The sequence below is a fragment of the Mobula hypostoma genome, chromosome 18 (genome assembly GCF_963921235.1).
Source record: "Mobula hypostoma chromosome 18, sMobHyp1.1, whole genome shotgun sequence".
Taxonomy (NCBI): domain Eukaryota; kingdom Metazoa; phylum Chordata; class Chondrichthyes; order Myliobatiformes; family Myliobatidae; genus Mobula; species Mobula hypostoma.
Window position 1 is genome coordinate 61,638,393 of NC_086114.1, and position 25,897 is coordinate 61,664,289.

The 25,897-nt window shown below is 41.3% G+C and overlaps 1 protein-coding gene across 2 annotated transcripts in view; it reads right to left on the reverse strand.

Moving 5' to 3' along the window:
- Positions 1-25,897, reverse strand: part of vps13c (vacuolar protein sorting 13 homolog C) — a 387,651-nt gene that overhangs the window by 70,687 nt on the left and 291,067 nt on the right. For both annotated transcript variants that reach the window (XM_063070973.1, XM_063070975.1), the window contains exons 64-69: positions 22,309-22,435; positions 15,812-16,047; positions 9,242-9,386; positions 8,410-8,544; positions 356-437; positions 204-273 (exon numbers count right to left, since the gene is read on the reverse strand). In XM_063070973.1, the coding sequence (XP_062927043.1) occupies positions 204-273; positions 356-437; positions 8,410-8,544; positions 9,242-9,386; positions 15,812-16,047; positions 22,309-22,435 (795 nt within the window). The remainder of the gene's footprint in view (positions 1-203; positions 274-355; positions 438-8,409; positions 8,545-9,241; positions 9,387-15,811; positions 16,048-22,308; positions 22,436-25,897) is intronic.

Below are 25,897 nucleotides of genomic sequence, written 5' to 3' on the forward strand. Positions count from 1 at the left end.
GTGGTTAGCATGTAGCATAAATATCAAAAGAGAACTACTATACTTACAAAATTTGCAATAAACTTAATTGGACCCCATTTAAAGCGGAGTATAGATCCAAATCCCCAGAAAATATAACTGAGTATCCGCTAAATAATGTTTTAAAACTGCACATTAGCATCAATAAATTGAACAACTACAAATGAGAAAGATACTTTACTCACTTGAACTGTGTCACTTGACTGTGTTCATTAAATCTTGTGATGATACTTATGTCAATGAATGGCTTTGGTTCTGAAAAGAGCATAGATGAAACATGAACATTTGCAATGATATCTGCAGATAATACACTGTTTGGGGATATAAGTAAATTCACCTGAATCCAATGCAATTGACTTGGGCGGAAGTACAGGATAGAATGCAGTTGGAAATATTGCTCCAGTAAGCTGATTGTCAACCTGCAACAGAAAAACAGATGAAGTAGTCTGAAAGTATTAGAGCTATTTATTTGGTCATTTCAGAAAAAAGTATCATGGTGTTTGGGCCACTAATGCCCAATTGTCCTGAAAAAGGGACAATGTAAATCATCTCTATTTCTCTTTCGAATGTTACTGTCTGACCTGCTCATTGCTTCCATTGTTTTGAGTCGAGGTTTCAAACATCTATAGAAATCTTGATTTTTATTTTATGTCTAAGGTTTATTATTCATGGATATATAAATAATAATATCAACATTTCAATGTATTTCTTTTGAGGCCTCAAAGACCAAAAATGCAATGATAAACTAGAACTGAAGCACAAATATCTCCACTCTCAGAAGTACTTAAAAGATATTCAGATGAAAGCCTTTATTAACTGTAAACAACTTAAAACATTTCAGAACATAGAACAGTACAGCACAGTACAGTACAGGTAATTCAGGCCACAATGTTGTGCCAACCTTTTCACCTATTCCAAGATCAATCTAACCTTTACCTTCCACAAAGTTCTCCATTTTTCTTTCATTCAAGTGACTACCTAAGAGATTCTTAAATGTTTCTAACGTACCTACCTCTACCACCACCATGCACTCCAGCACTTACCACTCTCTGTGTAGAATACCTAACTCTAACATCCGCCCTATACTTTCCTCCAATCAGCTTCAAAGTATGCCCTCTCACATTAGCCATTTCCTCCTTGTAAAAATGTGTGAGCTGTCCACTCCATCTATGCCTCTTATCATCTTATACACCTCTACTAAGTTGTTCTTCACTCCAAAGAGGAAAAAGCCTAGCTTGCTCAATCTTTCCTCATAAGACATATTCTCCAATCCAGGAAGCATCTGGTAAATCTCCTCTGCACACTCTCTAAATTTTTCACATCGTTCCTACAATGAGTCAACCAGAAATGAACTTCAAAAGTGAATAAGTAATTTTAGAGTACCTATTGTTCTAATATAGGCAAATGCCATCTAACAGCGCCATATCAATGAATGCAGAATCTTGTTTAGTGATGCAGATTGTAGGGTAAATATTGGACAGGATACCCTATATTGTGACCTGAACCCACAACTTCTGTCTCAGTGAGGAAATTTGTCAAGAGTTGTGAATCTCCCTAATGGAGTCACTGGACAGTGAGCAAGCAGTAGACAGGAAACTGTATAGGTATACTACTGAATAGTTAAAAAGAGCTTTAATAGTCTTAGAAAACTGTAGATCCATTGGTCTTACATAAATCTTGTGTAAAATATCAAATCATATAATCAGTAACAAACTTGACAATATGAGTAAAATTTTAACCAACATGACTTTAAACAGGGGCCATTCCAGCATTGAAATATTATGCCTTGCCTTGCCCTGCACCCTTAACTCCTGGTGGAGTCATCGGGATGCCGTCACGACAAGCTTTGCACCAGTCTGTTCCATCTGTCACGGTTGTGTGCCAGAGCCTGGGTCACCGCAGATGTTTTCCTTGTCCATTCTTTAATTTTGTCCAACCATCTTTTCCTCTGTCTACCCCTCCTTTTCCACTCCACAGTTCCTCGTAGAATGGTCTTTGCAAGGCCACTGGATCTTGTTACGTGGCTGTACCATCTCAGTTTCCTTTTCTTCACCATTGTGAGAAAGTCTTCATGGGGGCCAATGTGGAGCCGAATGGTCTTGCAGAACTGCTCATTTGTGATGTAGTCCAAGTATGAGAAGCCCAAGATGTTGCGATAGCATCTCATTTCCAATGCCTCTATCTTCCTCTGTAGCTCTGCTGTGAGAGTCCATCTCTCACATGCGTACAAGAAGATGAAGAATACCAATGCACACAAGAGTCTGATCTTGTACTTCATGGTGATGTTGCTGTCCCTCCATATTGTCTTGAGTTTGGATAGTGCAGTCATTGTCTGTGTGGTTCTTGCCAGGACTTCTGGTCTTGATCCTTCACACTGATGATTGCCCCCAGGTATTTGAACTGCTGCACTGTCTCAAGTTTCTGACCATGGACTGAGATGTCTGTTGTGATGGCACCATTGGCATTTGCCATGAGCTTGGTTTTCTCGGCACTTATTTCCATTCCAAACTTTGTGGAGGCTCTGTCAAGATGGCTGACCAGGTTGGCCAGTTTGTCCTCTTTTCCTGCAAGTCCATCAATGTCGTCAGCAAATCTTAGGTTTGTGATGCTCTTCCCTCCGATGCTGACTGTGCCCACATGATCTTCAAAGGCAACACTCATGATTCGTTCCAGGAAGACGTTGAAGAGAGTTGGGGAGAGGAGGCAGCCCTGATGGGACTCCTACAGAGGTACGGAACCACTCCCCGATGGTGCCCTGAGCAAGTACTACACTGGTTGCCTTGGCGTAAAGCTGATGGATTGTATGAATGAGGTTCTGCCCCATGCTGAATTTCTTCATGGTGGCCCATAAGGCATCATGCCAGACTCTGTCAAACGCCTTCTTGAAGTTTATGAAGACATGGTTGAACTCTCTCTGGTGCTGAAGGTGTTTCTCACAGAGGGTGCAGAGATTGAAAATCTGCTAAGTGGTGCTTCTGCCCTTAAGGAAGCCTGCTTGTTCCTTGGCAATGATGTCTTCTGCCTGTTCTTCCCTCTGTTGTGTTTTTATCTTTCTTTAATTTACTTCTTGAGTCACACATATCCAGTATCTTGTTAGTGACCCATCATTTAGACTTGCGGCGGCTTTAAAATATTATACCACCACCTTAACCACCAATATACTTATTGTCAGACCTCCTTAAGTTTAAGGTGACAAACCAGTGATCAGTTTGACCGCAGAATATCAGATGGAAGAGCCAATCTAAACCCATAAGACCATAAGATATAGGAGCAGAATTAGGCCATTTGGCCTATTAAGTCTTCTCCACTATTTCATCATGGCTGATCCATTTTTTCTCTCAACCTCATTACCCTGCCTTCTCCTCGTAACTTTTCACGCCCTGACTAATCAAGAACCTATCAAGCTCCGGCTTAAATACATCCAATAACTGGGTCTCCACAGATTGAACATCCTCTGGTTCAAGGAATCCCTCATCCCCTTTCTAAATAGACATCCCTTGATTGTGAGACAGTGCCCTCTGGTCTAAGACTCCCCCACTACAGGAAAAGTCCTCTCCACATCTACTCTAGCAGGGTTTTTCAACATTTGATATGTTTCAATGAGATCCCCACTCATTCTTCGAAATTCCAGCAAGTACAGGCCCAGAGCCACCAAACACTCCTCACACGATAACACTTTCATTCTCGGAATCATTCTTGTAAACCTTGTCTGAACCCTCTATAGTGTCAGCACATCTTTTCCTAGATAAGGCGCACAGAACTGCTCGCAATACTCCAAGTGAGGCCTCCACCAGTGCCTTGTAAAGCCTCAGCATTACATCCTTGCTTTTATATTCTAGTTATCTCAAAATGAATGCTAAGGTTGCATTTCCCTTCCTAAACACCAACTCAAACTGCAAGTTAAACTTTAGGGAGTCCTGCATAAGGACTCCCAAATCCCTCTGCACCTTGGAATTTTGAAGTTTATGCCCATTTAGAAAATAGTCTATGCTTTTGTTCTATCAAAGTGAATGACCATACATTTCCTGACACTATATTCCATCTGCCACTTCTCTGCCCATTCTCCTAATCTAATTTCTTCTGCAGCCTCTTCTCCTTCCTCTCAACGCAACCTGTCCCTCCACAAACTGTCTTATTGTCCGCAAACATGCCCACAAAGACATTAAGTCACCCATAAAAGCATTATGTTATATGCTTTTATACTTATATAACATAAAAGCAATCCCAACACCACTACTCACTAGCAGCCAACTAGAAAAGGCTCCCTTTATCCACACTCTCTGCCTTCTGTCAATCAGCCGATGCTTTATCCATGCTAGAATCTTTCCTGTAATACTATACTTGGGCACGTGGCCAAGTGGTTAAGGCATTGGACTAACGACCTGAGGGTCGTAAGTTCGAGCCCCAGCCAAGGTACTTAATCACACATTGCTCTGCAACAACACTGGTGCCAAGTTGTATGGGTCCTAATGCCCTTCCCTTGGACAACATTGGTGTCGTGGAGACTGCAGCATAGGCAACTGCTGGTCTTCCATACAACCTTGCCCAGGCCTGCGCCCTGGACAGTGAAGACTTTCCAGGCGCAGATCCATGGTCTCGCAAGTCTAATGGATGCTTTAATATACTATAGGCTTGTAGCTTGTTAAGCAGCCTCATGTGTGGCACCTTGTGAAAGGAATTCCAAAAATCCAAGTGTGCAACATCTACCTTTGTCTATCCTGTTGTTATTTCCTCAAAGAATTTCAACAGATTTGTCAAGCAAGATTTTCCATTAAGGAAACCATGCTGACTTTGGCCTATTTTATTATGTGCTTCCAAGTACCCTGAGACCTCGTCCTTCACAATCGACTCCAAAAACTTCCCAATCACTGCAGTCAGACTAACTGGCCTATAACTTCCTTTCTTCTGCCTCCTCCTCCTTATTGTACCTTTGAACCATCCATGTACCTATCCAAATTTCTCATAAATGTTGAAATCAAGCTCGCATGGACCACTTCTGCTGGCATCTCATTCCACACCTTCACGACACTCTGAGTGAAGAAGTTTCCCCTCAAACTTCTCATTTTTCACCCTTAAGGCACGACCTCTGGTTGTAAACCCACCCAACCTCAGTGGAAAAATCCTGCTTATATTTACCCTACCTATACCCCTCATAATTTTGTATACCTCTATCAAATCTCCTCTCAATCTTCTACATTTTAAAGAATAAAGTCCTAGCCTATTCAATCTTACCTTATAACTCAGGTCCTCCAGACCTGGCAACATCCTTGTGAATTTTCTCTGCACTCTTTCAATCTTGTTTACATCTTTCCTGACTAAAACTGCACACAATACTCCAAATTAGGCTTCACCAACGTCCTATACAACTTCAACCTAACATCCCATCTTCTGTACTCAATACATTGATCTATGAAGACCAATGTGCCAAAAACTTTCTTTACGATCCTATCTACCCGTGACACCACTTTCAACTGATTATGTACCTGTATTCCCAGATCCCTTTGTTCTACACACTCCTTAGTGCCCTACCATTCACTGTGTAAGATCTACCCTGGTTGGTCCCACTGAAGTGCAACACCTCACACTTGTCTGCATTAATTTCCATCTGCCATTTTTCAGCCCATTTTTCCATGTGATGCAGATCCCTTTGCAAGCCATGATAGCCTTCCTCACTGTCCACTACACCCTGAATTTTGGTGTTATTCGCAAATTTGCTGATCCAGTTAACCACATTTTCATCCAGAAATAGATGACAAATAACAAAGGACCCAGCACTGATACCTGTGGCACACCACTAGTCAGGAGCCACCAGTCAGAGAGGCAACCCTCCTTGACCACTCTCAGGCTTCTCTGACAAAGCCAATGTCAAATCTAATCTACCACCTCATCTTGAGTGCCAAGTGACTGAACCTTCTTGACCAGCCTCCTATGCGGGGACCTTGTCAAATACCTTACTAAAATCCATGTAGACAAAATCCACTGCCTTGCCTTAATCCACTTTCCTCGTAACTTCCTCAAAAATTTCTAAAAAATTGGTTAGACATGACTTTTCACGCATTAAGCCATGCTAACTATTCTTAATCAGTCCATGTCGATCCAAATACTTACATATCCAGTCCCTTAGAGTCCTCCTGAGAGTTCCTTGACCTTAAGCTCCCTCGTTAAATCTGGTTCAATACACAACAACCAATCCAGAATAGCCTTTCCCCTAGTGGACTCCACCATAAGCTGCTCTCAAAAGCCAGCTCACAGGCATTCCGCAAATGGTCTCTCTCAGGATCAAGCACCAACCTGATTTTCCCAATCCACCTGCATATTGAAATTCTTTGTGACTATTTTAACACTGTCTTTTTGACATGCGTTTTTTAAAATCTCCTGGTATATTGGGCAGCACTGTAGCATAGAAGTTAGCACAATGCTTTACAATACCAGCAACCTGTGTTCAATTCCCTCCGCCGTCTAAAAGGAATTTGTACGTTCTCCCTCTGACCATGTGGGTTTCCTCTGGATACTCCAGTTTCCTCCCAAGTCCAGAGACGTACCAGTTGGCAGATTAATTGGTCATTATATATTGTCCCATAATTAGTCTGTGGTTAAATTGGAGGTTGCTGCGGCTCGAAAGGCTAGAAGGGCCTATTTTGCACTGTATCTCAATAAATAAATAAATAATATATTAATTAATTTGCAGCCCACATCCTGGCAACTGTTTGGAGGACTGTATTACAGTTCCTTGATGCTACCCACAAAGATTCTACATCCTCCAATCCTATGTTACCTCTTTCTAAGGATTTGATTTCTTTTTTTTTACCAACAGAGCCACCACACCCCTTCTACCAACCTGCTTGTCCTTTTGATACAATCTGTATCCTTGGATTCTAAGCTCCCAAATATGATTTTCTTACAACTCTATGATGCTCACATCACATCTGCCAATCTCTAATTATGCTACAAGATCACCTATCTTATTCTGTATACTGCGTGTGTTCAAATATAACACTTTCAGTCATGTATTCATCACTATTTTCAACTTTGCCCCCATGTTACGCTTGAGCTCCTCCCACTGACTGCAATTTTGCTCCATCATCTGCCTGTTCTTTCCTCACAGACTCACTACAGACTGCATCTAGTTGTATACAAACTGCCCCATCTTCAGCCTTATCACTACGGTTCCCATGTCCTTGACAACTGTTTAAATTCTCCCCAACAGCTCTAGCAAACCTACCTGCTTTTTTTTTTCACAGATCATAACTACCCAGAAGATAAAACTCAATGATCCAGAAATTTGAACCCCTGCCCTCTGCACCAGCTCCTCAGCCACGCATTCATCAGCCAAATCATCCTATCTTTACCTTCACTGGCACGCGGCACAGGCAGCAATCCAGAGATTACTATCCTGGAGCTCCTGTTTTTCAGCTTTCTACGCAATTCCCTAAATTTTCTCTTCAGGATCTCCTTCCTTTTCCTACCTATATCATTGGTGCCAATATGTACCAAGACTTCTGGCTGCTCACCCTCGCACTTTAGAATACCGTGCACCCGATCCAAGACATCCCAGACCCTAGCAACTGGGAGGCAAAATACCATTCGGGTGTCTCTTTCATGTCCACAGAGTCTCATGTCTACTCCTCTAATTGTGGAATCCCCTGTCAGTACTGCAGTCCTCTTCTCCCCCCTTCCCTTCTGAGCCACCGCACCAGACTCAGTGTCAGAAACTCGGTCACTGCTGCTCACTCTGGTAGGTCGTCCTCCTCAACAGAATCCAAAGTGGTATACTTATTATTGAGGGGAATGTCCACAGGGGTACTCTGCACTGGCTGCCCATTTCCTTTCCCTCTCCTGACAGTACCTGCCTTTTGCAACTTAGGAGTGACTCCTGTAGCTCCTATCAACTCCTAACATTTTCCTACGAGCTGAAGATCTTTGAGCTGCAGCTCTAGTTCCTTAACATGTTCTCTGAGGAATTGCATCTCGGTGCACCTGATGCAGATGTAGTTATCTGGGAGACTGGAGGTCTTTCAGAATTCTCACACCTCAAAGAACACAACACTGTCTCTGGATCCATTTTCATGCCACTAACTATGCACTAACAGATGAAGAATGAAGATGCTGCTTAACAGAATCTTACCTCACCCAAGCCTGCTGTGCCAAAGCTTCCCCACTCTAACACTGGTCCACTCACACAACAGCTGCTCTGCTTGTCCCTACCGTGGCTTTATTTGCCCTTGCTTAAGAATTGCGATTCGATTGGGCTGCCTGGAAAGTTAAAAACCTGCAAACGCTCATTTTTAAATCTCTCACCTTGACCTGTGTGTAGTCTTCTTTCTTAACTTCAAAACTAAGCCGACCTTAATAAAACAATACCATCAGAATGCAAGAGGATTGAAACTTTACCTGTAGCCAATATAATTGTGCACGTAAGCTCCTATGATGAGCTGACTGTTTATATTCAACATGAATTCCTGATATAAAGTCTCGCTTGATACTCATTTGCTGAGGCAATCGAGTTTCCATCCGGTGAAAATTAGCCTAAAATAAAAAAGCAGGGTAATCTTGCATCAAACAGAAATGGCACCACAGTAGCAAATCAACTGTGGGTACATTATCCTGTACCCAGATCACTGCATGGCTTTCACTCACTTAAAGTGTTTCACTGCTGTTAGACAAACATAAATGAGTACGCGTTCCTTCAAGAATGCTATCAAAAAGACAAGTAATTGAAAGGCAAAGTTACATTAAAGAATTATTCTGCATGACCACCAAGGACTGAAGATTTCTGTTCTATGTGTAATCTATAAATGCAGTTTTCAAATTGGCATTATCTTTTATGTCAGAATTCCCACAGGTTGAAAGCAGAGAAAAGGAGAAAAAGTTTTCCTATTAGCCAACGGAACTTAATTAGAAACAGGAAATGTGCTTGTGCTGATTCCTTTAGACAGGTTGATTTGTTTCCCAATATACTATATATATCTATTCTCTGTACATAGCACAAATATATGGTGGAAGTGCAAATGATGGATCAATAATTTTCGTAGTGGTAATTTTAGAGAAGTATACAGAAAACAATATTCCAAATGTTGTTGAATGTCACTCACGAAAGGGAAATCATCAAGTGACTTACTGACTTCTGGAGTTTGGAATGTTCCAATGAAAAAGTCAAGAACTATTGTTGTGAGACATATTCACCAGAACCCAGGCTCAGTTAGACAAGAGCTCTTTATGTTACCTCTAAGTTACTATCCAACTTTATCCAGTGCTCTTCAGTCCTTGTCGTCAGATGTTTTTGATAGGCCCGTTCCAAAAGATTGATGTGCTTTTGACTAAATGGCTTCCACCGCTGCTTGCGTTTCATTTCCCAGACAACACCAGAGCTGAAGATAGAATGAAGACTGATTAAAAATTAAATAATGCTTAAACATTTTACTGAGCTGTGTGGCGTCAAGGTAGCGTAGGGGTTAAGCGCAATGCTATTTCAGCTCACGGCATTGTGGAGTACAGAGTTCAATTCCAGCATCATATGTAAGGAATTGTATATTCTCCCCCTGACTGCATGGGTTTCCTCTGGGTGCTCTGGTTTACTCCCACTGTCCAAAGATGGACAAGTTAGTAGGTTAATCAGTCATTGTAAAATTCTCGTGTGTTTAGGCTAAGGTTAAATAAGTGGGCTGCTGGATGGAGCAGCTCTTTGGGCTGAAAGGACTTGTTCTGGCCTGTCTCTAAATAAAATAAATAAAGGGATAGAAAACCTTCAGAAATAATTCTTCCTCCACACCAACTTTACTTACCTATTTTTTAATGTTTCAATACTTCAAAAACAAAATATTAATTATAGAGACGGCTTCAGAGAATAACTTTGACATACCAATCTTCAACAAATGTATTCAGCTGAACTTTTCCACTTTTTGTTTCCAAAAATTTTACATTTGTATTTTGTGTTTTTTGACCATTTACTGCTATGATGAACGTTTCAAAAATACAGTTAACCTCAACATTTCTCAAAAGTTGTAGCAACCTTCCAAATTTAACTAAGAACTGTATATAGGGTAGTACTACTCAGCACTGTTCCAGGGAAACAGGTCCAATCAGGTACTGTCTGCACATTTCTTAACTGTGCGCATTTCCTATGCATGCTCCAGTTTCCTCTCTGAACCAAAAGGTTAATTGGCAACTGTAGATGCCCAAAGATTCAAAGGGGAAGAAGATGTGCATGAAAGTGTAAAACAGAGGCAAGAGAGGATACTGGACCACTCAAAAACAATGCTAGAGCGGTAGTAATGGGGGACAAGGAAATGACGGACAAACTGAGTAAGTATTTTGTATCAGTCTTCACTGTAGAAGACAGAAGTTATTGAGTGGAAGTTCTGGGAGTCAGAAATCATGAGGTGTCTGAGATTACCATGACTACAGAGAAGTTCTTGGGAAACGGAAAGGTCTGAAGATAGATAAGTCCCCTGGACTAGATGGTGTACACCCCAGGGTTCTGAAAGAGGTGGCTGAAGAGATCGTGAAGGCATTAGCAATTATCTTTCAAAAATCTCTAGATTCCAGAATGGTTCCAGAAGACGGGAAAATTGCAAATGTCACTTCAGTCTTCAAGAAGGGAAATAGGCAGAAGAAAGCAAACTATAGACCAGTTAGTTTGATCTCAGTGGTTGGCAAAATGTTGGAGTCAATTATTAAGGATGAGGTCTCAGGGAACTTGGAGGCACATGATAAAATAGGCCGTAGTTTCCTCAAGGAAAATCTTGCCTGACAAATCTGTTGAAATTCTTTGAAGAAATAACAAGCAGGACAGGTAGAAGAGAATCAGTTGATGTTGCATTCTTGGATTTTAAGAAGGCCTTTGACAAGGTGACACACGTGACAGTGCTTAACAAGCTACAATCCCATGGTATTACAGGAAAGATTCTTGCTTTGGTAAAGCAGTGACTGACTGGCAAGAGGCAAAGAGTGGGATTAAAGCGATCCTTTCTGGTTGGCTGCCAGTGACTAGTGGTGTTCCACATGGGTCTGTGTTGGGACTGATTCTTTTTATGTTATATGTCAATGATTTGGATGATGGAATTGATGGCTTAGTTGTAAAGTTTGCAGACGATATGAAGACAGGTGGAGGAGCAGGTAGTTTTGAGGAAATAGAGAGGCTATATAAGGACTTAGACAGATTAGGAGAATGGGCAAAGAAGAGGCAGATGGAATACAGTGTTCAGAATTGTATGGTCATGCACTTTGGTAGAAGAAATAGAAGAGTAGATTATTTTCTAAATGGAGAGAAAATACAAAAAACTGAAGCGCAAAGGGACTGGTGCAGGATTCCCTAAAGTTCAATTTGCAGGTTGAGTCTGTGGTGAGGAAGTCAAATGCAACGACGTTAGCATTGATTTCAAGTGGACTAAAATATAAAAGCAAGGATGTAATGTTGAGACTTTATAAAGCAATGTGAGGCCTCACTTAGATTATTGTGTGCAGTTTTGGGCCCATTATCTTAGAAAGTATGTTCTGAAACTGGAGCGGGTTCAAAGAAGGCTCACGAAAATGGTTCCAGGTTTGAACAGCTTGTCATATGAAGAGCATTTGATGGCTCTGGGCTTGTGTTCACTAGAATTCAAAAGAATGATGGGTGACCTTATTGAAACCTATTGAATAGCAAAAGGCCTTGATCGAGTGGATGTGGAGAGGATGTTTCCTGTGGAGGGACAGTCTAAGACCAGAGGACACAGCCTGAGAATAGAGGGGCCTCCTATTATAACAGAGATGAGGTGGAATTTCATTAGCCAGAGAGTGGTGAATCTGTGGAACTCTTTGCCACAGGCAGCTGTGGGGGCAAAGTCTATATGTATATTTACGGCAGAGATTGATAGATTCTTGATCAGTTAGAGTATGAAGGGATACCAGGGCATGGCAGGACATTGGGGCTGCCAGGGAAAATGAATCAGCCGTGATGAAATGGCTGAGCATAGTCAATGGGCGAAATGGACTAATTCTGCTCCTATATTTTATGGTCTTTCCTTATAACTCAGGATGTGCTGGCATTGTCGGGGGTTCAGAGGAGGTTCACAAGGATGATTCCAGGAATGAAAGGGTCATCATACAAGGAACATTTGATGGCTCTGGGTCTGTACTCACTGGAATTGAAACCTTTCGAATGTTAAAAGGCCAACACAGAGCAGATATGAAAAGGATGTTTCCAATGGTGGAGCAGTCTAGGGCAAGAGGGCCTTCCACTGGTTCAGCCTAATTCTGCACATATGTCTTATGGTCTCATGGACTCTAGTCCCAGCAACATTCTTATAAATTTTCTCTGCACTCTTTCAATTTTATTCATATCTTCCCTGCAGTTAGGTGACCAAAACTGCACACAATACTCCAAATTAGGCCTCACCTACGTCTTATACAACTTCAACATAGCATCCAAACTCCTGTACTCAATACCTTGATCTATGAAGACAAATGTGCCAAAAGCTTTCTTTACAACCCTATCTACCTGTGATGCCACTTTCAATGAATTCGGGGCCAGTATTCCTGGATTCCTTTGTTCTACCGCACTTCTCAGTGCCTTACTGTTCACTATGTAAGATCCATCCTGGTTGGACTTTACAACGTGCAACATCTCACACTTGCCAGCATTAAATTCCATCTGCCATTTTTCAGCCTATTTCTCCAGCTGGTTCAGATCTTGCTGCAAGCTCTGAAAGTCTTCCTCACTGCTCACTGCACCCCCAATCTTGGTGTCATCTACTAATTTGCTAACCTAGTTAACCACATTATCATCCAGATCATTGATATCTATGACAAACAATAGAAGACCCAGCACTGAATCCTGTGGCACTCTACTAGTGACAGGCCTCCACTCAGAGAGGCAACCATCTACTCTCACTCACTGGCTTCACCCGCAAAGACAACATCTAACCCAATTTACCACCTCAGCTTGAATGCCAAGCAACTGACCCTACTTCATCAACCTGCCATGTGGGACCTTGTCAAATACCTTGCTAAAGTCCATGTAGACAACATCCACTGCCTTGCTTTCAGCAACTTTCCTGGTTACTTCCCCAAAATCTCTCAAGCATTGGTTAGACACAATCTACCACACACAAAGCCATACTGACTATCCCTAATCAGCTTCTTTCCATCCAAATGCTTATATATCCAGTCACTTAGAATAACTTCCAGTAACTTTCTCACTACTGATGTAATGCTCACCAGCCTGTAATTTCCTGGTTTATTCTTGAAACCTTTCTTAAACGATGTAATACTAGCTATCTTCCAATCCTCTGGGACCCCATCTGTCACTAAAGATGATTTAAATATCTCTGCTGGGGCCCCTGCGATTTCTGCATTTGCCTCCCACAGGGTCCAAGGGAACACCTTGCAAGGCCCTGGGGATTTGTCCACCCTAATTTGCCTCAAGACAGCAAACACATCCTTATTTATAATCTGTATGTGGCCATGACCTTGCTGCTGTTTTGCCTCACTTCTATAGACACTGCCTGTTTTTTGAGTAAATACAAATGCAAAAAAAAACATTTAAGATCTTCCCCCATCTCTTTTGTCTTCACGCATAGATTACCATTCTGATCTTCCAGAGGACCAATTTTGTCCCTTGCAATCCTATTGCTCTTAACTCATCTGTAGAAGCCATTAGGATTCTACTTCACCACCTTAACCAGGGCCTCAATATCTCTCAAAAACCAAGGTTCCCTAAACCTGTTTTCTCTTACCTTTTATTCTGACAAGCTTTCTGCTCTCAAAATTTCACTTTTGAAGGCTTTCCATTTACCCAGTACACCATTGACAAGAAACAGCCTGCCCCAATCCACTTGCCAGATCCTTTCTGATACCATCAAAATTGGCCTTTCTCCAATTTAACATGTCAACCCGAGGACTAGAACTAACCTTTTTTCATAATTACCTTGAAACTATTGGCATTAAGATCACTAGTGATAGTAATTTATCATTACCATCATAAACTGATAGCAATCTATCAATTTATAATTAAAAATGTGTATATCAGGAGGACTGGGAAAATAGGTTTATAAATCAAAGACATGTAATCTTAACAGAGCAAAAATGCATACATTAAATAATCAAATTGCAATATTCAAACTGCAATAATATTTTGAACATAATATTATAAATCCTCAATACCACAAATTCACAATACAACATGCTCTAAATCTCAAGGGAGACATAAGGGATTGCAGGTGCTGGAATATGGAGCAACAAACAAACTGATGGAGGAACTCAGCTCAACCCACTAAGTTCGTCGAGCAGATTGTTTGTTCTACCTATATCTCACTGTCATAATAAGGTGATTAAATGAACTAGCCGTATCAAACACTGCACAGGTTTGTCACAAGGGAATTGATCTCCATATCTTTATTTTATTTTTGATCAAGTGGCTTTAGACAAAACGTCTAAAATACATTTCAAAAACTTGTGATGGTAAGTTTGTGATTCACTGTAAGTCAGAATTATGACTTCTGGTAATTGTTCACTTAAAAATAAAATTCCCATGTACCTGTATTTCATTTAAAAATATGTATCATTATGAAACAAAGTAAAAATCTCTTCTCTCTTTCAATAGTTCATGTTGAATCCGAAAAAAAATGTTTGCAGATGATTACAACAGCAAACAGCAAATCTGTGAGGATTATTCCATGTGTAGCATTGTAACAGAGCCCTCCATTATCATCAGGTCAGTACAAATTCTAAGAGGCTTTTGTCTGCAGAGTTCAGGGATGATGTTTCTTTGCTAAAACTGCAGAAGTGGAGAAAGTAACCCAGCATACAGTCCTGGTTAGATGAATCAAAATGCATTGGATAATTCTTCTGAGGTGGCAATGTTATTAACAAGGCCAGTAATGCTAACAAGTAAACAAGCAGAAAGATGGGGAGTCTCAGGAAAATTGTGAGATTGAGGAAATTTATTTGTAATTTTTATAATCAGAGTGAGAGCTGGATTTGTTACATTCCATTTTTTCTGTACTTTTAATGATGCAAACTATGATTTTTTTTGTTTAATTAATTTTAAATTCGAAATCAAAAGATGCTGTAGATGCTGGATATCTGAAATAAAACCTGAAAATGTTCGAAACTCAATAGGCCAGTCAGCATCTATGTAAAAGCAGAGGGAAGAGAATTGTTATCAGGGTCTTCATTACTACCAGACCTGAAACATTTAACGATTTTCTTTCTATAGATCTTGTCCAATAGCTAAGTCATGGAGTCATAGAAACCGGTATTTAGCCCCCCGTGTCTGCACCAATCATCAACCATGTATTTACACCAATCTTAACCAATTCCACTTTATTCTCCTCACATTTCCATCAACTTCCCGCAGATTCAACCATTCGCACACACCATAATGGCCAAGCAGCCTGACAACCTGTGTGTCCTTAAGGTTAAGAAGAAAATTGGAACTTCAGAGACAAATCATGCAGCCACAATGAGAACATGCAACCTCCACGCAAACAGCAGTAGAGGTCAGGATAGAACTGTATCTAAAGAAGAATGTTTCTAGAATTTTCTGGTTTTATTCCCATTAATTTAAAACTGCTTATTTTCATTATGCGTTAATTATTTTCAAGGTACAAAGCACCTTTTACTTAAAATGTTCAATTCAAATTATTGAATGAGCCAAATGTTTTCAAGCCCTAACAACTGAGAGACATTACTCACAAAACATCATAGTTGTTGACCTTAGACCATAAGACACAGGAGCAGAATTAGGATCTTCTATTAAATTCATTCAAACTATTTGCTTAAACCAGTTTTATTGAAGAAAAGCAAAGCTAACCTGGTAATTCCAATGTAAGCAATTTCTTGTTTACTTTCATTGTTAACAAGTGATAAGCCAAGGCTATGAAGAGAAACCGTAATTCCTTTTTCAAACTGTTTCAAGTCTTCAGCTTGCTGTGCTTTAGAAACAATGGCCACATCTTCAGTAAAAAGCAACACACGCTGTCGCCCATCAAGGAAGGAAATCCAGTAAATCTGATTATTGGTATTCCAAGGGAATTGTCCAAACTGATCCTGTAAAATGTAAACAACTCGATCAATAAGACAACTGGAATAAAGCTATTACTTAAAGATTTTGTATGTTTTACTGATCAAAAATAACTGCATTTTCTGGAATTCTAAAATTAAAGTTCTGATGATTTGACATGTTAACTCTTCCCACAGATGCTGCCTGACCTGCTGAGTATTTCCATTATCTACCTTTCTAGTACTGTATTGTCTCACGACTTCATTTAGAAACAGGAAATTTATTGGAAGTAGCTTTCTTCCTGTTTTGTATCAGACTGCATTTGACATATGACAGAGTAGTATAGCACAGGAACAGACCCTTTGGCCACAATGTTGTAATGTCGTGCCAAACTAATTAACCTAATTAAATCTAATTACACTAAACCCTTCTGCTCACACATAGTCTACATCACCCCCTATTCTCTGCATATTTATGAAAGAATTAAAGATTAGCTTTATTTGTCACATGATCATCAAAATCTACAGTGAAATCTGTCGTTTGCATCAACACAGTCTGAGGATTATGCCTACCAGTGTCGTCACACTTTCGACATCAAAATAGCATGCCCACAACTCACTAACCCTAACAGTACATCTTTGGAATTGTAGGAGAAAACTGAAGCACCTGGAGGAAACCCAAGCAATCACAGAGAGATCATATGAACAGTGAGGGAACTGAACCCTAATTGGTGATCGCTGATGCCATAAAGCTTTACACTAACCACTATGCTAATTTACCATCTAAGTGCCTCTTAACAACCACCATATTTGCCTTCAGCACCACCCCAGTCAGCACAGTCCAGGCGTCCATCACTCTGCGTAAAAAAAAACTTGCCCTGCTCAATTCCTTTGTACTTTCACACCCTCATCTTAACGTATGCTCTCTAGTATTATTTATTTTGACACTGGGAAAAAAGATATCAGCCCTCTGCTCTATGACTCTCAAAATTTTATAAACTTCTATCAGGCTTTCTCACAGCATTCATCACTCCATAGTAAACAAACCAAGTTATTAACAAGTATGCCACATGTCATCTTTACCATGCTTTACATTAGCTTTCAGAGAGCTACGGACCTGGATTCCACACATCTTAATCTTGTGAATGAGCCTCTCGCATGAGGGACCTTTTCAAATGCCTTACTGAAATACATATGGACAACATCCACTGCTCTGTCTACCTTTGTCACCTCTTTGAAAACTCAGTCGACAATAAGACAACCTACCCCATACAAATCCAAGCAGATTGTCCCTAATTAGGTCATGTTTTTCCATATGCTCATAAATCCGATCCCTAACCATCTTCTCCAACAGAACGCCTTCAGATACTCTTTAATTCAACTTACTAACTACATTTCATGGCTGCTCCTAATCCTCCCAATTCCCATTTAAGTTCTTTTCAGACTTCTTCATATCCTTTTTTGGGGCCCTGTTCAATTTCAACTTCCTAAACATTACATATACATCCTTTTACTTCTTGACTGAATTTATAACTTCTCGCATCATCTCTAATCTTGCCTTGCTTGCCCTTTCTTTTCATTAGAACATATTGGTTCTGTACTCTGTGCAGTTGGTCTTTAAACACCCACAATGTCAGATATAGATTTGCCCAGATACAGCTGTCCCCAAATAACACTCTCCAGCTCCTGCATAACTCTGTCATAATTTCCCCCCTCCTCTAATTTAACACTTTCCCTTGAGATCTAGACTTATCTTTATTAACAGAGCAAAGTAGATGAAAGGCTCAGAGACTTGTGAGATCCAATTAATGGTTTGGTGGTAAATCCCATCCCAAGTAACACATACAAAATGCTGGAGGAACTCAGCAGGTCAGGTAGCATCTATGGAAAGGATGTTTTGGGCCGAGACCCTTCATCAGGACTGTTGAGAGTTTCCTGGCCAGCTGCATCACCATCTGATACAGAAATTGCGAGGCATCTGACCACAAATCCCTACAAAGGATTGTAAGTACTGCTAAGAGGATCATCTAGTTCTGCCTTCCACCTATAAGGAGCACTGTGTATGCAGGGCCCTTAGTGCTGTCAAGGATCCCTCCCAACCGTCACACAATCTCTTTGACCACCCACCAATAAGCAATAGGTTGATGGTATCAGTAATAGCATTAGGACAAGGACTATTAAGATGTGAAGCAGCTTCTTCCCCCAGACGGTGAGAATACTGAACTTTATGCTGTCACCCATGTCTCATCACTTCTGAAGCATCAGTAGCGTTATACTGTTACTTTTTAACTTGTGTCGTGTCATAAATTTGTGTTATTCATTTAGTTAGTGAGATATAGCATGGAGTAGGCCCCTCCTGCCCTTCAGACCACGCTGCACAGCAATCCAACAATTCAGTGCTAGCCTAATCACAGGACAATTTACAATGACCAATTAACCTCCCAAAGGAAACCCACACGGTTATGGGGTGAACATACAAACTCCTTACAGACAGCAGTGGGAATTAAACCTGAGTCACCTATACTGTAAAGCGTAGTGCTAACCACCACACTACCGTGCTGCCCAATGACAATCCTCTGGTATATTTTTTATTATTAAGTGTGTGTGTGTGTGTGTGTGTGTGTGTGTGTGTGTTTTGCATCTTGGTCCAGAGGTACATTGTTCCATTTGGTCGTGTACTCATATACGGTTCAGTGACAATAAACTTGAAATTACTGAGATTATTTCTACCATGCTCTTTGAAAGGGAGCAGAACCCAGGCAGCTGATGATGAGTACTTGAGCTTCTCCCAAGGGGGTGATAGATTGCCTCTTGGACCACTCCAGTGCACCAACTAATGGCCTGCTGCAAGAACAGGGCTTGGTAGCTCATTACAGAAAGAAGTCACAAGTTATACTTGTTTGTGCAGACTGGCCAGGTATAGGCATCTGGTTTCCTTTCTGAAAAACTCTTGGTGCAATCTGCAAAACCACCTTCCATCATCACCCTCTACTTCCTACCACCAACCCAAATTCTGTATTCAGTTACAAAGTTCTCCCATGTGATCTAACTTACCCTACCTTACCAAAGGCCCATACAGACCATATCTCTCGCCCTGCCCTCGTCATCCTTCTTGTTTATTTCTTCATAAAACTCAATCAAATTCATGAGACACGATCTCCCATGCACAAAGCTATGTTGGCTTAATCAACCCCTGACTTTCCAAATGCTTGTACATCTTATCCCACAGAATCCCTTACAGTAACATACCAACCACAGATGTTAGCTTTACTGGTCAAAATTCCCAAGTTTTAAATATTTATTTGTTTAGAGATATGGCTGTAACATCCAGCAGCCCCTGACATCCTCTATTTAACCCTAACCTAATACCAAGACAAGTTATAATAATCTACTAAGATAACTAGTACATCTCTGGACTGTGGAAGGTAACTGGAGCATGCAGAGAAAACCCACACATTCCATGGGGAGGATGTACAAAGGATCCTTACAGAGAAAACCGGAATTGAACTACAATGCCCCAAGCTAAAGTCATGTCGCACCACTCCACTACTTATGGCATCCAGGGCATCTGTACTTATACGATGGTGCAACACCAGCCACCTTCCACTCTCAGCAGGGTTTCCTCCCACAGATGCTGGTCGACTCAACAGATTCTTTCAACAGATTGTTTGTCGCAAATACTTTGTACTTTTCTGTTAATGCACGTTGGGAACTGAACTACCATCAAACAGTTAATCTGCACTTTCTCTGTCATTATGATATTGGATTAATAATCCTGACAGATTTCATTAAAATTAGGAGACAAAAGAGACCACAGATGCTGTAATCAGCTGCAGGAGCTCAGTGGTTCATGCAGCAACTGCGAATCCTGACATACGGTTTCAAGTTCAAAATACATTTATTATCGAGGGATGTATACTTTATACAACCTTGAGATTCATCTCCTTACAAAACAAAGAAACACCAAAGGACTCATTAAAAAAGAGGGTCAAACATCTAATGTGCACAGAAAAAAACAATTACATAGAAAACCTATAGCACTATACAGGCTTTTCAGCCCACAATGCTGTGCTGAACACGTACTTACAATAGACAATAGGTGCAGGAGTAGGTCATTCAGCCCTTCGAGCCAGCACCACCATTCACTGTGATCATGGCTGATCATCCACAATCAGTACCCTGTTCCTGCCTTCTCCCCATCCCTTCACTCTGCTATCTTTAAGAGCTCTATCTAACTCTTTCTTGAAAGAATCCAGAGAATTGGCCTCCACTGCCTTCTGAGGCAGAGCATTCCACAGAACCACAACCCTCTGTGTGAAAAAGTTTTTCCTCAACTCCGTTCTAAATTGTCTACCCCTTATTCTTAAAACTGTGACCTCTAGTTCTGGACTCCCCCAACATCGGGAACATGTTTCCTGCCTCTAGCGTGTCCAATCTCTTAATAATCTTATATGTTTCAATCAGATCCCCACTCATCCTTCTTACGTGCGAAATTACCTAGTTTAATTAGACAAACAGTAAACGCAAGCAAATAGCATTCTGAACTGAAATCCACAAAGAGAATCTTTCCACAGACACTTAGTTCAGTGCAGAGCCGAGTAAACGTCACAGAGCAACCAGCTGAACCTGCCTGTCCCTTGCCTCAGGCCCCAACACTGATCTTTTCAGTTGGCCCGGCACCCAAATCATTGTCCAAACATCAGGCTCAGTCGGTTTGATACGCTCTGGGGTCTGCAGCCCGTACCCCATTGCCTCGATTCAGCCTGTATCCAACCTTTCCAATTTGGCCTGGTCCTTAAATCGTCATTTAAGTAAAGGAGGAGCTTAGGAGGGAACAATGGCACCTAATGGCGACTCCTTCGCTTGCATCTTCGGAAACAGCTCTATTGCCATCTTTAATATCTCTGTTTTTCCCTTTCAGGGTTCTTTTGAAGACCCTGACCTGGAGTTACACGCTGATTTTGGATCTTTGCGGGAATGGGACCTGCTCTCGGGGTTTCATGACTGTCCGTTATTCGGTATGTCAAGGATATGGCCTAAGAGATTAGCTCGCCTTCGGAGTTCCGGGATCTCGTGGCCCTGGAGACTGGTGGACCGAAGGTTGGTGTCTCTGCAGGAATCCAGTGTGTCACGGGAGACAGAAGATCGAAAGTAGCCAGCTGGCTCCTGGCTGCGTGCCCAGAGACCCGAGTTCTTTAGGAGCAGAGCTTGGAAAAAGCAACGCAACATACTTTTAACATCGTAAATCAGCAAGTTGTTTGTTATGTCTCCCCTCTCACTGTGAAACAATTCTTTCTCTCTTATTAGGGAGAGAGAGAGCCTGTGGTATGTCGAATACCGGTTGAACGAGCAGTCTTTGGGGTACTGCAAGTCTGTGTCTTTGCTGATGCTTTGCTGCATGTTTGAGTGCTCGGTGGTGGATGCCGATGCTTTTTTCCTGCTGGTTGGGGCGGGGGGGATCATTGTTTTGCTGATGCTTATGAGTGGGATGGGGGAGCTGGGAGGGGCTTTGGGGTTCTAACATTTAACTGTCATTCATTCTTTGGGGCACGCTTCTGTTTTTGTGGATGGTTGCGCAGAAAAAGTATTTCAGGATGTATATTGTATACACTTCTCTGACATTAAATGTACCTTTGAAACCTTTGAAATATCGGGTTCAATCACTTCCATATGCTTTGGGGCCTGTACCTCAATGCCTCGAGTTGGCCTATACTTTCCAATTCAGCCCAGCACTTAAATTATTCGAACCTCGGGTCTTCCTTGCTCTGACGAGTCCACTGCCCTTCAGGCTATTGTTTACAATGATTGTTAATTGCACTTTTTCTGCCAAACAAAGTATTTCGTTGTTTTCATTGTTTCATTTGCCACCAGCCAGAAGTCACTGAGATTCACCACCACCATCTTAAACCAGAATATCAATAGATGGGTGGCCACCAGTAGGGGCAGACAGGTAGTGCTTTTCCTGTGACTGATCCACTTTCAAACAAGCCCATCAGTTTGGATACTGCTGGATGGGAACAGTGTCCTCTCAAGAGAGCACGACGGCAGCAATCAGATCAACAGCACCATGACTGGCCCTGCTGTAAAGCTGGGCAGTTCATGAACTATGTAATAGCGATAAGGGGCATTTCTGTGGCCTGTCTGTCTACAATTCCTTTCCTCCTACAGATGCTGCTTAACCCACTGAGTTCTTCCAGCAGATTACTGCTGCAAAAAATACATCAATGTAGCCTTGAGGCCCAAATGGTCACAGAATAAACTGCAAAGACTTTCCTCAGGCATTCATTTTTATACATAATATCTACAGACCTTTAACAAGTCAAGTTCCCCCGTTTTCCATGCACAGCCCCAGTCAAGCTTCCTGATGCCTGTAGGATCGCTCCATGCAAACAATTGAGTTTTTCCTGGATCAAGTATCATCTCTTCCTGGACTTCACTGCAGTGGAGAAAAAAAAATTAATGGGTAATTTTAATAACAAAATAATTATAACGTAAGTTTATTCAGCAATCAAATAATACCTCCCCTTGAAGTACTTTGTTTTTAGAAACCACATTAGTCTGCATTACTTGGCAAATATTAAAGAATCACAAAGGACAAGTCTGTTATCCATGCCAAGAATCAAATACCATCTCTACTAATTCATGAACTTGGCCCATAGTTTCTATGCCTTGGCAATTCAAGTTCTCCTCTACATACTTGGATGTCTTGAGATTATCTGCTTCCAGCACCTTCTCACTACATTTAAAATCTACTTTTACAAAATGACAAACGATGATTCAAAATAGCATAGTCATATTCAAAAAACTGCACAATATATACCAAGGCAAGCTTTACATAAACAGTCAACTATTACAATTTTACAACATGTTAATATATAGGTGTAGTAATGTGGATTATTTCTCTCAGCAGGGCAATCCTGCATCTCTGAAAAACGCTACGTAAAGTAAACTCACGGTTATAGAAGTAAGTAACTGATGTGCATGAGAAAAGATGATGAAGAATGGGAAGAATGCCATGGAAGATTTTTTTGTAATACTAAATTATACTCTGTAAATTTTCTCCAAATTCTGAGAATTAAAAATATGGATCTCTCCATGTTTTTATCATTGTTCCAAAGCACTTTGTAGCCTTTTACTGTTTCACTGGCAAAAGGTTGTACAAAGTGTCTCAGACAAAGTACCACAAATATACTTTGATGGCCTTGACTGAAGAGTGATATGGGCTAGTACAGCAGGATAGTTTAATTCTTGTATCAGAATAAACAGAAGAAACTGAGAAACCAGAGCATGTGTAGGCCATCCAACCCTACACATTTCCTCCATTATTCATAACCATAATTTCTGATCTTTTATCTCAGTCCAATTTTCCTACGTTAACCCTGTGACGGAGGGCACTCAGAAAACGCACTCCTTAAACACACACATTTGCACAGGTGAACATTGCCTAGTCATTCTGCTGTCGCTGTGCTAAGTGTCTCCCTCTGTGTGTTGTCATAATGGGTCCTAAACCAAGCTGATGTGCTTGGGTTGGCTTTATGGTGCTTGTCCCACCACACCTGGCAGAATGTTCCATTTCTTTAGTAATGGGGATGTGTAGATGTTGTTTGTATACAGTATTTAAGGGAGATACTTCTGTTTGTTTTGTAAAATGATTGTAACTATATTGTGGGGTGCATCATACACTAATTCAAGACTGAGGGGAGTAGATTTAGGACAGAGATGAGGAGGAACTGCTTTTCCCAGAGAGTGGTGAATCTATGGAATTTATGCCCAATGAAGCAGTGGAGGCTAGCTCAGTAAATATACGTAAGATAAGATTGGATAGATTTTTGCATAGTAGGGGAATTAAGGGTTATGGGGAAAAGGTAGGTAGGTGGAGATGAGTCCATGGCCAGATCAGCTATGATCTTATTGAATGATGGAGCAGGCTCGAAGGGCCAGATGGCCTACTCCTGCTCCTATTTCTTACGTTCTTATGCATAGTCTTAAAATACCTTTGTGGGTAATTAAAGGTGGCATGTCCTGTGCCTCAGTAGGGGAAAGAGACTGGGACTACCAGGAGTTCACACTAGACAAAGTACGGAGCTGTTACAGTGTTTTCTGGTATGGTAGATATCATTTTGCAAACATTAGCAGTTTTCTTTTCACTATTTTCACTAGTTTTTGCAAGTTTGATTTTTGATGCACCTAATAAACACCCTTGCACTAAAGTGCTAAGAAACTCCAGCCATTTCTCCTTTGGTCATAACACATGCATCTAACAAACCCACATCTTCTATTCTATTTATATCTAAGATATCTAAATCAACCTCTTTTGAATATCATGAGCCTTTATAGCACTTTTGGGTAGAGTTCCATTCTTTTGGTGGAAAACTTTCTTCTCTTCCCTGTCCTGAAAGACCAACCCTTTATTTAAAGACTAATCCTTAGATGTAAACATCCCAGCCAAGGGAAACTTCACTCTAAGATGGTGCCGTGTTGCGAGCTTCCTACCAACTTCACAGTGTATTGCTAATTTCTGTAATTTCCTTGGCATTTCTTGTTCAAGAAGCTGAAAGTCACATCAGATATGATCGACTGACTCTTCTGAACATTGGGAAGTTGGCATTTACCCACAATGTGCCGCCTTTTCTACACTGAGAACCCCTGCTTACACGATCCATGGCAGGCTCATTTATTACACCACCACCACCACCTCAGAAGCAGTGCCGGAGGCGAGGGAGAGGGCCCTGTGTCCTGGTGAGGTTGAGGTGATAATTGGCCGCTGCTCCCTAGCATACTACTGGCTAACTGTCAGTACCTGGATAATAAGCTGTGTGAACTGAGAGCCAGAATCTCCTATCAACAGGAAACAAAGGACTGTAATGTTTTGTGATTCGTGGAGACCTGGTTGATGGAGGAGATACCAGATCATGCCATCGAGCCCTCTGGGTTCTCCCTGTTCCATGCGGACAGGTCTAAAAGCCACTCTGGGAAGAATAAAGGGGGTGGGATGTGCCTCATGATCAATAATACTTGGTGCGACCCCTAGAATGTGCATGCTCTCAAATCCCGGATCTGGAGTACCTTATGCTGCTGTGTAGACCTTTCTGGCTGCCTAGGGGGTTCACAGCTGTTATTATCACAGCTGTGTATATTCTGTTACAAGCTGATACTGATCTGGCTCTCAATGAACTGTACGAGACCATCAGCATCCTGGAAACTATACACCCACTGGCTGCTTTCATCGTCACCAGAGACTTTAATAAAGTATCGCTGTCTAAAGTCTCTCCGAAGTTTTGTCAACACATCCAGATGGGCACATGGGAAAATAGCATACTCAACCACTGCTACTCTCTGTTCCGCAATGCTTACAAAGCGCTCCTTCATCCGGCATTTGGGAAGTTGGATCATTCCTCTATCTTAGTTCTGTCGATGTACAGGCAGAAGCTGAAACAAGAGGCAGCCATAGTTAAAACTGTCCACTGTTGGTCCAACCAATCGGTCTCCATGCTACAGGACTGCTTTGATGACGTCAACTGGAATGTCTTTCGTGATCAGGATGTTTCCAAGTTCACGGATGGGGTCACGAGCTTCATTGGGAAGTGCAGAGAATGTTGTCCCACAAAAATTGGTCAAGGTCTATCCAAACCAGAAACCCTGGATCAACAGTTCCATGTGCGCTGCACTAACCACACAAGACAGAGCTTACATTGCCGGTAACCAACTGGAACTCAAGAAATATAGCTACAATCTAGGCAAAGTCATCAAGGCAGAGAAACAACAATACAGGGAGAAGATCCAGACACAACTCTCTACCAACACATGCAACTTATGGCAAGGCCTGCACACCATCGCAAACTTCAAACCTAAACACAGTGGTGCTGCCAACATCACTGCCTCTCTCCCAGATGAGCTA